This window comes from Acytostelium subglobosum, assembly GCF_000787575.1.
Source record: "Acytostelium subglobosum LB1 DNA, scaffold: scaffold10, whole genome shotgun sequence".
NCBI lineage: Eukaryota > Evosea > Eumycetozoa > Acytosteliales > Acytosteliaceae > Acytostelium > Acytostelium subglobosum.
The window spans coordinates 715,970-730,474 of NW_012236523.1; the positions used below are offsets into that span (position 1 = coordinate 715,970).

Sequence of the window (14,505 nt, forward strand, 5' to 3'; positions counted from 1 at the left end):
TCGGGTAACCAAGGGTGAAGGCGTTGGACCCATCTACGGATCACACCTTTATGTTTATATATTATGTTACAGACTTCTTCTTCTTGAATGACAGACTGAGACTCCGAGACTTCTTTGTACTCTTCCCACTGCCGCTATCCTTATCCTTATCTTTGTCCTTGTTGTCTTTGTCTTTGTCTTTATCTTTGTCCTTACTCTTGCTTTTACTGTTGCTGCTCCTGCCACTGCCTCCGCTGTCTCCGCTGACTCCACTACTATTTACATTGCTGGCGTTTCCATTGCCTCTATCTTTGTTGTTGCCAGCACCTGCACCAGTGACATTGTTGTTGTTGTTGTTGTTGATGATAATGTCACCTAGACTGGTACTCCTGCTGAGACTGATGAGATTCCTCAGCTCTGTGCTCTTGTGTCCACCTACTACACTGTCACTTCTTGGCTTTGTACTCCTTGTACTATTTGTTTGATTATTTCCTGTATTGTCATGTGATGATACCCATGTTGTATTGTTGTTGTTGTTACTACTATTGTTATTGTTGTTGTTATCGTTGTTGTTATCACCTCCATCTATGACAACGAAGTCATCATCGATGTTTGATTGTGGCCTTTCAAGGTCGAGTGATTGAGCCAGTGGATTGCCACCCTTGAATCGGTGAAATGATGGCAAAGAGAATGAGAGTGATACAAGATGTGATGGTGATGCCATTGTGAATGCATGAGGGCGTCGTGTTGGAGTATGACTAGGTGCAACACTGGCTTGTGTCCGTAATGTTGTTGTTGTCATCTCCAACATCTCCATTGTAGACAATGATGCCAGGGCTGGTGAAGATGTTGATGTCGTTGACTCAACTGTCATTGAAGCTGATGTCGTTGTTGTTTGTGTTGTTAATGTTGTTGGTGTCGTTGGTGTTGTCGTTGGTGTTGTAGTTGTAGTTGTTGCTGATTCTTCAGGCTGAGAGGATATGTTGGAAGTGCCCTCGGCCTTCCCTTCGACCTCATTCTCCTCACTATATTGTATCTGTCCAACTGTGAACTTCTGGGCGTGACGATTCTGATTATGCCGATGAGCAATCCCATGATGACTATGTCTACTATGACCATGACCATGATGATGAGTTGACTGTCCATGTGTATGACCCAGACCCTGACCCTGACCATGACCATGACCCAGAGTCTGACCCTGAGTCTGAGTCTGTGGATTAGATTGACATAGCCCTGCTATTGGAGTAAGTGGATGATGTATAGGCTGTCTGAGATGTTGATATATAATGTCTTGTTTGGTGAGGAAGTCATCGTCGAGATTTGATCGCTTGAATGTTGACTCTTTGATATAATACTCGGCCTCCTCCATCAATAGATTCTCTGCGTACACACTTGAATGAGCCTGTATCCTTCTGAACCAATCATCATACTCGAATCTATTCTCTGCACATAAATGAAATGCTCTCTCTGCAGTCACTATAACAAAGCAATACTCTTTGCCATTGACCTCTGCTGGCTAAGAATGATTGATTGAGTGAGTTATTGAGTTGATTGATTATATGATATGATAGATGATCGATCAAACATACATTTATGATTGATCTTGCTAATGATATTGTTCTTGAACTCTTTTGTGTATCATGTGGACCCTTGCGATATGAGAGCTTGCTGTCGATGCTCAATGAGAACCATTTCTTCTGCCACTTCCTGCCCAGTGATCCCTTCTTATATAAGAATCCTGTCTTTGTCTGTTTCATTATAATATGTATATATATATATATATTATTACAACTACAACTACAAATACAACAACAAGTATGATGAAACTGACTATGAATGAATGAGTGAGAGTTTGAAAGTACTGACTTTGGGCAACAACAGCACCTTAAAAAGTGTAAAAGAGCCGATTCTTTCAAAGATTGAGTAAGTTTGAGTTTTTGGGTGCTTGTGGGTTGGATTGTGCCCCATGTCCATGCAATCGTCATCAATGAGGATACAAGTGTTCAATTGAGATATTAGTTGTTGTTGTTATAACTAATATACATTATATATATATATATATAGATAATAGATAATATTAGATCTTATACATATATATATCTTTTTGAAGAATTGACATGTAGAAGATGACCAAATCACATGCACACAATGTTGTGCGAATCAACTATACAACTCATCGATTACAATTGTTATTATCAATGTCTTTGATATTGTTAATGATAATGACAATGACAACAAACATATTGGTCGATGCTCGAGAAGTCAATGAAGACATGTTAATAGATGAATTCGATGATGATCCAATCTCTGTATGTCCGTTCGTTCAATCAATGTTTGATTGATCGTATAACTAACTCAATCAATGTCATGTGATAACAGCAATTCCTATACTTAGAAGGAGGAACAATATCTGTTTCAATTGAGTCATTGGTATGTCCCCGCCTCGGTCGCCCAAACGACCGCCCATTATTGGTCGCCACTTCATAGACTGACCATCCTTTATCCTCATCATCATCAGCCACAGGAACATAAGTTATACTTTACATTATGCTCAGATCATGATTGGTCATTATTATATGGTTACAAGAGGGTAGTACCTGCTTGTGATCAATTGGAACAACAGACTGGACCAAGTCTAAGTAATAATAATGGATTATGTATGATTGTTGTAAAGTTCAATGATAGATTATCGATATCAAGAAGTGTGGATGAATATGGAAGGTTCTTTGTCAACTTGGTCAGTTGCGAGGATGAGGTGGTGGCCAACGTATCGATCAATCTCGAGATGCTCAATCCAAACAACAACCGACTGTCGGCCGAGTTGTTGCCAGCGCCTCTGATGTACTCGGTCATGTCGGTTGTGTGGCTGGGCGCGACAATCTTCTGGTCACTGGTATGCATTCGCCACTGGACCAACTGCTCGCCAAAGATTCATCTGCTCCTGGCCATGTATCCAGTGTTCAAGTTGATCATCTCGTTGTTCAACGCCTACGTGTTCAACCGTGCATCACACATGCCCGTGTCCGTGGTCCAGGAGTATGGCTACCATCTTGGCACCATCTCCTTTGGAATCTACTTCCAACTCACACTCCTATTGATGGCTGTCGGATGGGGATTCATCAAAGACGACCTTGAAACCGACAAGTACCATGTATTCGCCTTGGTCAGCGGACTAAGTGTCTCACTCATACTCGAAGAGTTATACGTCCAAGACAATGTATCATATGTATGTTCAATCAATGGAGCTATTCCAAACGATAAATCAATCAATCAATCACTTACTAACTCACTAAATCCATCAAACAGTTGTTGATAGAGTTATTGGTACTATCATTCAGAGCATTCTTGTTGGCATATATGTTCTTCTCGATTAGTTTTAATGTCAGCACGTTGGAGTATAAGATACATCAGTACAATCCATCAGAGTCGTCTGGTACAACGTTGTCCACCGAGGACACGATGTTAATGATCAAGAAGTATAGAGTATTTAGTAACTTTAGAATCATCGTTATATTCTGGCTGACACTCATTGCATTGGAACTCTTCTCAACTCTATTACTCTATGGTGGAGTGTTGGAGAATTGGGCAGAGATGTTGGCCGATGAAACAATGGATCTATTGGTGTATATGTGTTTAGCGTAAGAGTTCAAACAATGTCATTCAGTCAAGAGTGAGCACAAGATATTAATCAACTCATCATTCAAACAGTTATAATTATCGACCAAGAGAGGAGAATATATTCCGAATGGTTGGATCGAGCCCGACGATTGCTCAAACAGCATCCACTTCATTGACAGTCAATCGATCATCAGTTGATCAACTACATGATGGACATGATGATCAAGGAATGGAAGAGGAAGACAATGACCATGATGATGGCCACAATAGTATCGAACTTCAAACATTTTCAACGACGACATCAAGGTCAACAACAGCAAGGTCACGATGACCAATACACGATATTGTATTATTACTACTTTAATCATTCAATCAATTGATTGTTTATGGAAGAGTATCAATGTAGGCAAGAAGATTCTTGAATCGTGGAGTTCCAAGTCCAGAGACTGGATCCCATCCAGCGGTGGCAGTGTATCCGGCGTCAGTGGTACAGCACACTTGAGTGCACTTGTTGTTTCCAATGGTGATGTCATTGAAACAGCTTGATGGCGCTGAGTAGAGCAGTGGATTGAGGAATCCAAGTGTTGACTTGTTCATGCTCAATCTGTATGAGTTTAACAAGGCCACCATTCCAGCGAATGTTGGTGTGGCACATGTAGTGCCATCAACAAACGTTGGACCATTGAGGTAGATCATGTAGTTATGTCCAACCACAGACACATCTGGATAGCCACGATTGGACTCGTTGAACTTTGATTGAGGCGGCAGATGAATGCCCGAGTTGAGGTAGTGCTCCACCACTGATTGTTGCCATGATGGCATCGGTGAATAGTCAGAGAAGCCTCCACCTGATGTCGTTGTTGTGTTGGGGAACGTTTGAACGACCTCTAGTGTTGATGTTGCACAGGCATACTGAGAGCAGATAGGTGCAGTGTTCGTCAACTGGCCTTGATTGTTTGACGACAACAACATTGTGGAACCAACTGATGTCACGTAGGGCGATGAGCCAGGGTAGTATGAGGACATGGTATACTTTTGGTCCAAACAATCATCGTTGTATGAGCCAGGCGCACCCTCATCACCGGATCCAGCGATCAAAGTGATGCCTCTCAGTCCAATCTTCATAAACTCAATGTTGATGCGCTGGACAAACTGAGCGGGCGTTGTGGTGCCGTTACAATAGCCAAGATCTGGCTGGCATTGGTCAATCTCGGGGAAGCCCCATGGCAGGGTTACGACGAATGGTGCAGGGTCTTGAATGAAGAGCTCATTGGAGAACTCTAGCAACCACTCTCCATTGGTCCAATACCAAATGTCCGACGACTGTGATATGGCGCCACCGTACTGAACATCAAGTGTTGGTTTGAGTTGAGGGTAGTTGCCATTGAAGTGACCAAGTACCTTTGTGACATTGATTGGTGGCACGGCAGTCTGTGAGGCAAAGCTGGTGAGGTCGCCACTGTTATAGGACAGGTCGCCACTGAACCTGGCAAACTCTACCAAACAGATTGATGATTGATTGTTCGTGGTGCTTGGTATGCCTGATGAAGGAACATTGTAAAGATTCTGGATGGTCTCGGGGATGATGATGCCGGGGTCCAGACCAGCGGACAGTGGTGAGGATGGGAGAAGTCCATGACCATTTGTGTTGTCCTTGATGAAGGGCAACTCTGAGAGACCGGCAATAAGATGTATGTCATCGATGAACTGATCGGGTATCAAATGACCGATTGATGAACGAATGATTTGATGATTGCCTATTGTTTGATGTTGATAGTAATGCATCTCTGTCCAGAACAAACGCTCAACAACCTCAACAGTTGCCGATGCTTTGATAGCATCACGATTGTTAATAACATTGACACAACCATTATTCTCAAGGTACTCTACAATCTTGTTTGATACAATTTCCAAAGGTGCAACGAGATCAAGTATACTTGAGATTGTCCAATGTTTGCCTTCATAGGTTGATTGATTAAGTTAGTAAGATTGAATGATGGAGTGAATGAATGAACATACATACCATAGTTTAGGGAGGTTGGATCTGATACATCGAGTAATGTTGATTCTAGTATATCAAGATTACGTTGATTGAGTGCAACATGGAAGTTGATAACATCTTCTGGGTTGGCTTTTGTTGTTCGTTGCCATAGTGTGTCGACATTGACAGCTGTTGTCAATGACACTACCAAGAGAATGGAAACAACCAAACTATATACAAATAACAATCTCATATTGTTGTCTGATTACTATTGATATGATTGCTATTGATTGTAATTGATTGAGTGTACTATTGTGTTGATTGAACCTTGTACTACTATTGATGTGATCATCATCTACTTCACAAACATGTTTGATTGAATAAGCCAAGGAATAGTTGTTGTTGATTATTTAACCAAATGAGGGAATGGAAAGAAGTAGCATGGTTAACCTCGCTTCGTTGCTTCACGATGTAATCTTCGGCTGCGACACAACAATAAACAAAACCGTGAAGTGTAGAGGCATCGCCAACCCAATCAATTTCAAAGTTGTAGAAGTCACATCCCCAAAAAGTGATGCAAATGACAGGTCTCTAGGAGAATCAGTTGAATTCCCTTTTGGATATGACGATTGTCGGCAATGAATAATATTGTAAGAAGACATATGTTTACTGATTTAGATATGAATTATATCAAATAAATTCCATCAGAGATAGAGATATCTGTCATCTAACCTTTGACAATATTAACTCTTTCCACTCCACCCTTCGCCCCTATCATTCTTTCTTTCATTGATTGGGAATAGTTGTCCACAATCCGATTCAACTCCATTGATTGTCTTTGTAAATTTGTTTGTTTGATGAACATCAAGACATGACACCCAGACACAGTCTTTGTGCCTCAAATTTGGCTGACTGTCTTACTTGTTAAAGGAGAACTCCTTTGTCTGGACGAATGATTATCATGATCACTCGTCTGTAAGAATTAGTATGATTCCACAATCGTTCAAACCTGTCGAGATTTTATTTTCGATCCTTATCCGAACTAGGTTAACTTAGATAGACTTGACTATGACATTTCTGATTCCCTCATCTCTAGATATACTTCAAAGCAATCAATCATCACTCCAACTATGGACGACCTGTCTACTTGTGAGAATATAAATACCTCCACAGTGGAAAGTAGAATAAACAACAAATACAATAACAATAATAATATCAAATATGAACAAATATTTAATAACATTAATATTCTCAGTTATAACATTAGCAACTATTGCCTATGCTCAGGTAATCCCAGCGCCTATCCCGGTGTTTGAGCCCCAGATCGCCCTTGGATGTTTGATCATGTCATACTCTGGTTACTGTCAAGAGAACGTTCTCCAGGCATTCCCCTGTCCCAACTGTGCAAAGACACCTGCCTGGAACTCATTCTTTGGAGGCAAGGTCCCATCCAACATTGTCCAAGGTGAAGGTCTAGAATGGTACAGTTTCGAGTTTGGTTTGGCTTTCTACTTTGCCACTATCAGAGACAATACTGCTGGTATCTATCAATCATCCACTCACTTCCTAAACCTTCATCCAAAATTAATATTATTGTTTTCCATAATTCAATTCTTAGCCGTTCTAACTTTTAGAGGAACTGATAACAGATGGAATATTGCTGAGGACCTTTTGTTCATGCAACGATCATACCCATGGGTTGCTGGAGCAAGAGTCCACAGAGGTATCTACAATGCCTGGGATGACATTAGATTTTTGGTTATGACTAAGCTCAGAAGGTTTATGAACGAGAAGTGTCTAACTTGTTCCACCATCTATGTCACTGGTCACAGTCTTGGAGGTGGTCTTGCTAGTAAGTACAACACAACACATATACTTATATACTCATTATAATCACATATTAATACTTTACACCTTTTTTTTTTCTTAGCCTTCGCTGCCATTGATGTCGCCAAAGCTTACCAACCACAAGGTATTAATGTGATTGCTTACTCATTCGGATCACCAAGAGTTGGTAACATGGCATTTGTTCAACACTTCCAAAAAATTGTTCCAAACAACTTCCGTGTGGTCAATGGTCTTGACAACATCCCCCATATGCCTCTGCCAAGATTGGACCTCGACGTGTTTGGTGAGACTGACTACATCCACGTGACCAACGAGGTGTGGCTGCACAGCAATGTCACTGGACCAGAGAGTGCCTTTGTCTACAACACCACATTGGAGTGTCAAGGCAATGAGAACCCCAGCTGCAGTGCCAGTGCCCAGATCCCCTGGACTGACTTTGACAGCAGCTACCTCTTCTGGCGTTACCATCGCAGCTACTTTGGATTCTACCTTCCAAGTTACTGCCATGGTTGGTTCCAAACCCCTATTCTTGAGTCTGGTTCCAACACAAACACCGTCTCCACTAATACTACTACTCTTTAAATATGATTTTTATATTGATCGATCGATATATAAATATTAATCTTCTAATAATAAATACACCACTAGTATAACTAGTCAACTTGACATATAACATAAAAGATGGTGTTCATCTTGTTAACATCGAGGTTTGTGTTTTTGATCATTTTTTCAATTTTTGACCATTGGTGGTGTTCCAAGTCCTGTTCATTTAACTTTTCTTGTCAAGATTGGGAAACAGTTCAATGAAGAATTCAGATGACAACTCCAATGTCGTGTAAAAAGAATGTTGTAAACATCTTAAACCATTGATCAAATGATTTTTCCGACCTCATATACGAATCATGTTCGAATCACAACAACTATTTATACCAATCTCAAGGGTGTCACTGACATCTATCTAATCATTCAAACAAAGTAAATTGAACGAATATATATTTATATATAAAATGGCAAATAGTATTAATAATAATAATAATATTGATAATGATAATAATAATAATGATGATAAAGATGATGGAGCAAGTAGGAAAGTGGAATTGAATGACTTGTTCTTTTATGGAAGAATTAAGTATCCAATTACATTTAAACATTTATTGTTTGCATTATATCTACCATTTGCCTTATTACTTTGGCCAATTAGATTGATGTACAATGTTATATTGTTCACATTCTTATTGTTCATGCCACATTGGATGAGACCAATAACCAAACCATTGTTGGCATTTGGTCTGGGCATCATTACCAACATCAAAGACAAGCATAACCTGCCTGGCAAACATAATCCCAACAGTGGCCGAATCATCGTATCCAATCACTTGACCGACTATGACCCGCACACAATGTACACCGTCCTCGAGGACTACCATGTCGTGGTGAAGGACCTGTTTGCCAGTGTACCGCTCGTTGGAAAGGTGTACAGAAAGATGGGCGCCATCTTTGTCGACTACTCCAACCGCGACACAGCCCGCCAGCAGATCACCGGCGCACTCAGCAAGACCGAGCATCCAGTGATCATCTATCCCGAGGGTGGTCTGACCAATGGCAAGTCCGGCATGCTGATGTTCCAGAAGTTTGTCTTTAGTCTTGGACTGGGCATCACGCCAATCTCAATGCGCTACACATCGCAATGGCCAATCCATGTGGACTACATCGGCAGCACATTCCTAAAGAACACATTCTGGTGGTTGATCGTGCCCTATCATACTTATGAGATGAAGGTGTTCCCGACCGAGTACATCAGAGAAGGTGAGACCGATGTAGAGTTTGCCAAGCGTGTCCAGACCATGATTGCCAATGACCTTGGTCTTGAACCAACCGACATCCCAATGTTCAAAAAGAGGGAGTTGTTCAATCAAATCGTCGCAGCAAGGTCAGCTAAAAAGGATAAATAATAAATAATAAATAAATATATAAATGATAGGATGGGATCATTCCAATGTATCATCAAACTGTGATTGTGAGTGTGAGTGTGTGAGAAGTTTGATCAATCCTTTCTTTGTTTAATTGTTAGATTGTAAAGATATTATCTGTATTAATGATTGTGTATCACTGTTTTGATAATAAATGATCATAGTTGATGTTGATCAGTTGAGCCATTCATTGCCAAAACAGGAAATGTTTGAATTGTTGTTGACCAATTCAAATAGACCCCTTTGAAGTCTCCAACTCACTCAAACACACACATTCATTTACCTTCACTCATTCATTCATATATCTTTAGATATATATTCATACAGATAATACTTATATATTGATATATATATATATATAATACATAGGATGAAAAGGTTCAAGACACATTTCAATGGATACTCTGTCGAGTTCAGCCCTTTTGAAGAGCAGAGATTGGCTTGCGCCACATCTCAACACTTTGGTATCATTGGTAATGGTCGTCAGTATGTGCTCGATGTGTTGGACCGTGAGATAGCAGCATATCGCGTATATGATACAAGAGATGGCTTGTACGATTGTACGTGGAGTGAGGAGAATGACCGTCATCTGGCCAGTGCAAGCGGCGACGGCTCCATCAAGATATGGGATACATCGGCGCCCAATGGCGAGCGACCTCTAAAGTCGTTCGAAGAGCACACCAAAGAGGTGTACTCCATCGATTGGAACCTCGTCAGCAAGGACATCTTTGTGTCGGGTTCGTGGGACATGTCGATCAAGACGTGGTCGCCGCGCGCCGACCGCTCTCTGCGCACGTTCCGCGAGCATCGCTACTGCATCTACAGCACGGTGTGGTCGCCGAGGAACCCGCATCTATTCGCATCAGTCAGTGGAGATACATCGATGAAGATATGGGATCATCGTGACACTCGATCCCTAAACACAATCAAGGCGCACGACAATGAAGTGCTCACCTGTGATTGGAACAAGTACAACGAGAAAGAGATAGTCACTGGTTCAGTTGATAAGACTATACGTATATGGGTATGTTATCATTCATTCATTCATTCGTTCAATCAATCAAACCAATGCCTAACTCATTCAATCAATCTTACGACACAACAACAGGACATTAGATACCCAGATAGACCTACGAATATACTAAGAGGACACTCTTATGCAGTGCGAAGGGTCAAGTGTTCACCTCATTCTGATGCAATGCTTGCTTCTTCATCATAGTATGTATAGACAAGACAAAGAGAGACAGATAGGGGCCTATTGTACAAGTACTAACTGTACTAACTGTACAAACAAATAGTGATATGAGTGTAATAATATGGGATAGAGCAAGAGATGACCCAATGCTGTTAAAGATGGACCACCATACAGAGTTTGTCGTCGGCTTGGATTGGAATATGTTTATCGATGGTCAGATGGCATCCTGCTCCTGGGACGAGAGCATTTGCGTCTGGAATCTGGGTCGCGTCCCTCCACAGCAGTTCCAACAGCATCATCACCATCAACCGCCCCCTCCCCACCATGCACCTCCAATGCGACCATAAGATATCTTACTTACAACAACAACAACAACAACAACAACACAACAACACTACACTGCACTACGATGCTGCCCCTCCGTCACGGATCAATCAATTCAAAAACCGACTGTCCGGGCGGAAGGACCATCACCATTCAATCCAATCCATTTCATTTCAGTACCTGCCTGCGACATCGCTTGCCTGAAGCGGTAACTACGGCGACTGCCCATGCGCAACCATCCATCGTGGTTGTTGTTGTTCAACATTATTATTCTGATCAATTTGTGTATAAACAAACTTACTTGCATCGGGCGAGACCTTGCCCAAGCCCTTCAAATGTGCACGTGTGTATTGATCAGGCCCACACCCGATCAGTTCACAAGTTGGTTTCGAATCCCCACAACACAACGCGTGACCCCGCAAACACGGGTTAGCCAATCAATCTCGTCCTTTTACCAAAGGTTGCATTGATCAATCACACACTACACAACACACATTTACGAAGATCTTTGATTGATGCCTATCTTTCATTCATTGCAGGTCAGGTCAGTAGTGAGTCCACTCGCTTAAGCGAGTTAAATCTCAAATGGCTCTGTTTGTAATAATGGGCAAGAACAAACTGCCGCCTATTGCTTGTTGTACTTGTACATGGTCAACTACATTGATCCAATACAATAATATATTCAATCAAGCCTTATGTCCACTAATACATGTTGTTGAGGGGAAGGAATGGTTATTGAATGATAGACTCAATCTTGGTGAGGCATAGGAGATTCTCAAGAATGATATCAAATTATTCCAAAGGATAAAGATAAATAAAATGAGCGGTACATATTGTATAAATGGAACAAGTATGCCAGATACTATGAATGATTTCAAGAGTATAATGGTACCAATGAATACAGGTGGAGTAGTCATTGGTGTAATACTTATAGTTGGAAGTATATTATCAACAGTACCACAACATTATAATATTATAAAGTCAAGGTCAACCACTGGTTTAAGTTACCTCTGGATGTACCTTGGTAATATCAAACAATTCACTGGCGCTATCAATATATGTATGTTAATACTACCATTGTATTCAATAGTACTAGTTTGTAATTTAACTTCCCTTTACAGTTATGTTAAAGTATCCTCAAGTTGATGCATGTCGAGTACTTGGATTCATGGAGTGTGCGCCTTCAATACTATCAATATTCCAGGTGTTCTCATTCTTTGCATTCACATTTCCTTTGTAAGTTAATATGATCCTTCTTCAATTCTATCTAAATCCTGACCATCATAAATAATCTAGATATATATTATATATTATATTTACACCTTTGGACTTGAAGAAAATTGTAAAAGAGAAAGGAGATAAAGAAGAAGATGAATATAGAAGAGGAAAAATATTCTTTGGAATCCTTTTAGTATTCATATTAATAATCTCAGTACTCACTTCTATATTCATGTTCCTGCTTGGACCATGTCATCAAAGAGCCTACATATTCGCTTACTCCATTGGAATGGTATCAACTGTGATCACATTCATACAATGGCTACCCCAAATATATAAGACATTCAGAGATAAGGTAAGCCCAAGTACATGTTCATAGTATTATTTAATATCTAACTATATCTTTATTCCAATAGACAGTTGGTACTTTCTCGATAATGATGTTAATCATTCAATTCCCTGGAAATGTATTGATGACATATTTCTTGATATTCGTATCACATGAGAGTGTATCTACTTGGCTATCCTATGTTAGTACAACTTTACAAGTTGCAATTCTTTTGGTACTTCTATTATATTATCACTTCAAGAATAAGAACTTAAGTGACAATATAGCCATGGAGAATACTAAAATATCAAAGGTGGATATAAGTGTCTACCAATCAACAACTTTGGAGGAGGAAACATCTAAAGGTGATCCATAATAGTTAAAATATCACGTGACTATAACATTGATCATGTGACCAATCATCTGATCAAAATAATTAAAATAAATTAACTAAGTATTATTTATTAATGATGGACTCGGTCTCCTCATCCTGTTGCCCACTTCCATCCACAACTAATCTAGATCTTAATAATAGTAATGCTCGTTTGGTATGTCTAATTACATCTGATATAGAATAGAATCCTCCAAAGAATATACAGAATATTGATACTGGCATCGCACCCAAGAAGTCCACCATATAATGATACCTCAAATACATTGTGGCAATTGTGATGAGGAATGCTGCAAACCCAGATACTATGCCATAGACCGGAACTATCTTGTATGAAGCGAATGCCACTGCCCAACTAGTGGCAATATGTCCACTTGGAAATGATCCAAAGCTACCTTGAGCTGCATTATCAATCTTGCTTCGAATGATGCCTGCCAATCCAAAGCCTTTGAGACTGTTCACATACTCGCCCTGAAGATACACTCGTGGACTGACCGCCGGAACCATGAGATTGATCGAGAACACGATGAAGTATGTGCTGATCCACGTGACGATGAACATCTTGAGCAGCTGATCCCAGATGGGCATGCGTCGTCGCTTCTCAATGTCCTTGGAAAGGTAGCATCGCCACAGGTTGTAGATGAGGTAGATCTCCATCGAGTAGCCCCATATGTAGTAGCTGATGTAGGATAGCTGGAAGACTTCGGTGGACAGACTGCCAATGAATGAGTCGGGACCAAGCCTGTCACTCTTGTCGATGTACAGGCCCATCTGACCCATTGGGAACAGCCATCCCATCAGACTACTATCTGTGTCCAATAATGTTTGATCCCATGTTGACAGTTGGAGATGTATGACAACCTTGCCTGTGGCTTCAAAGAATGAAGGGATACATAGTCCCAGTGCAATAGACAGGACCGTCATCCATAATATATACCACTTGTTGTGCTTGGCTGAGCATACCAATGTATAAGTAGTGATCACAATCAGTGATATAATGAATGCAAATAGTATTGACTAATTGATTGTGAGTGTGTCAGTTAATGTTGGCGCTAGGGCTGGAATAATTCCAAAAGTGGATGGACTTACAAATGGACCAACAATGAATGAGTAGGCCAAGGAGTATATACAGACTACTGCGACTAGGATTGAAAAGGTAGTATCGGAGAATTGTGGAGAGTATGGATATTGTGTGTCGTCATTGGGCTTGGAAAAGTGTGTCTTGGTGATTGATGATCCTCGTGGAGTGGTCGATGATGCAGGTGAGCCAAGCTCTATACTACAATCATTTCCTCCTACTCCTCCTCCACATGCTCCACTGCTGTCCACTTCACTTGATCCTACTCCACCTCCATTCGTAATAATATAGTTTGGATGGTCGTCTATACCAATGGACTCAGATTGAGCCATTCGCATTTCGTATGAAGTTGAATTGTTTTCATCATTCTGATGATGATTATTGAATCTATGATTGACCAATCTGAAAAGAGTGAATAGTGACAGTCTTGGAACAGAACCACCAAGTTCATCAACATCATGAATTGGTATTGTGTCCAACTCTACGTTGTTGTTGTTGTTGGTTGTTGTTATGGATAGAGTATCCAGTGATGGTATATGATAATGGTAATAATTATGTTGAACTCCCATGATCGT

At 40.6% G+C, this 14,505-nt stretch overlaps 8 protein-coding genes across 8 annotated transcripts; 5 read left to right on the top strand and 3 right to left on the bottom strand.

Moving 5' to 3' along the window:
- Positions 1–61: 61 nt before the first annotated feature.
- Positions 62–1,736, bottom strand: SAMD00019534_057030 (hypothetical protein; the record flags this gene model as incomplete). Its single annotated transcript, XM_012899194.1, has 2 exons — positions 62–1,495; positions 1,569–1,736. The coding sequence occupies 2 exons, from the start codon at positions 1,734–1,736 to the stop codon at positions 62–64; spliced, it is 1,602 nt and encodes a 533-aa protein (XP_012754648.1).
- Positions 1,737–2,638: 902 nt separating this feature from the next.
- On the top strand, positions 2,639–3,621 carry SAMD00019534_057040 (hypothetical protein; the record flags this gene model as incomplete). The annotated part of the gene is made up of 2 exons (XM_012899195.1): positions 2,639–3,205; positions 3,286–3,621. 2 exons carry the CDS (start codon positions 2,639–2,641, stop codon positions 3,619–3,621), a joined length of 903 nt encoding a protein of 300 aa, XP_012754649.1.
- A 360-nt stretch (positions 3,622–3,981) lies between these two features.
- SAMD00019534_057050 (hypothetical protein) lies at positions 3,982–5,831 on the bottom strand (the record flags this gene model as incomplete). The annotated part of the gene is made up of 2 exons (XM_012899196.1): positions 3,982–5,555; positions 5,621–5,831. 2 exons carry the CDS (start codon positions 5,829–5,831, stop codon positions 3,982–3,984), a joined length of 1,785 nt encoding a protein of 594 aa, XP_012754650.1.
- A 968-nt stretch (positions 5,832–6,799) lies between these two features.
- Positions 6,800–8,008, top strand: SAMD00019534_057060 (hypothetical protein; the record flags this gene model as incomplete). The annotated part of the gene is made up of 3 exons (XM_012899197.1): positions 6,800–7,118; positions 7,197–7,430; positions 7,509–8,008. 3 exons carry the CDS (start codon positions 6,800–6,802, stop codon positions 8,006–8,008), a joined length of 1,053 nt encoding a protein of 350 aa, XP_012754651.1.
- A 506-nt stretch (positions 8,009–8,514) lies between these two features.
- SAMD00019534_057070 (hypothetical protein) lies at positions 8,515–9,372 on the top strand (the record flags this gene model as incomplete). Its single annotated transcript, XM_012899198.1, has 1 exon — positions 8,515–9,372. A coding segment is annotated over one exon (858 nt), but the record flags the coding sequence as incomplete, so codon positions are not given.
- Positions 9,373–9,766: 394 nt separating this feature from the next.
- SAMD00019534_057080 (hypothetical protein) lies at positions 9,767–10,938 on the top strand (the record flags this gene model as incomplete). The annotated part of the gene is made up of 3 exons (XM_012899199.1): positions 9,767–10,420; positions 10,505–10,614; positions 10,695–10,938. 3 exons carry the CDS (start codon positions 9,767–9,769, stop codon positions 10,936–10,938), a joined length of 1,008 nt encoding a protein of 335 aa, XP_012754653.1.
- A 796-nt stretch (positions 10,939–11,734) lies between these two features.
- Positions 11,735–12,807, top strand: SAMD00019534_057090 (hypothetical protein; the record flags this gene model as incomplete). Its single annotated transcript, XM_012899200.1, has 4 exons — positions 11,735–11,975; positions 12,037–12,151; positions 12,212–12,488; positions 12,550–12,807. Coding segments are annotated over 4 exons (891 nt in total), but the record flags the coding sequence as incomplete, so codon positions are not given.
- Positions 12,808–12,933: 126 nt separating this feature from the next.
- On the bottom strand, positions 12,934–14,283 carry SAMD00019534_057100 (hypothetical protein; the record flags this gene model as incomplete). The annotated part of the gene is made up of 2 exons (XM_012899201.1): positions 12,934–13,869; positions 13,942–14,283. Coding segments are annotated over 2 exons (1,278 nt in total), but the record flags the coding sequence as incomplete, so codon positions are not given.
- Between the last annotated feature and the right edge of the window lie 222 nt (positions 14,284–14,505).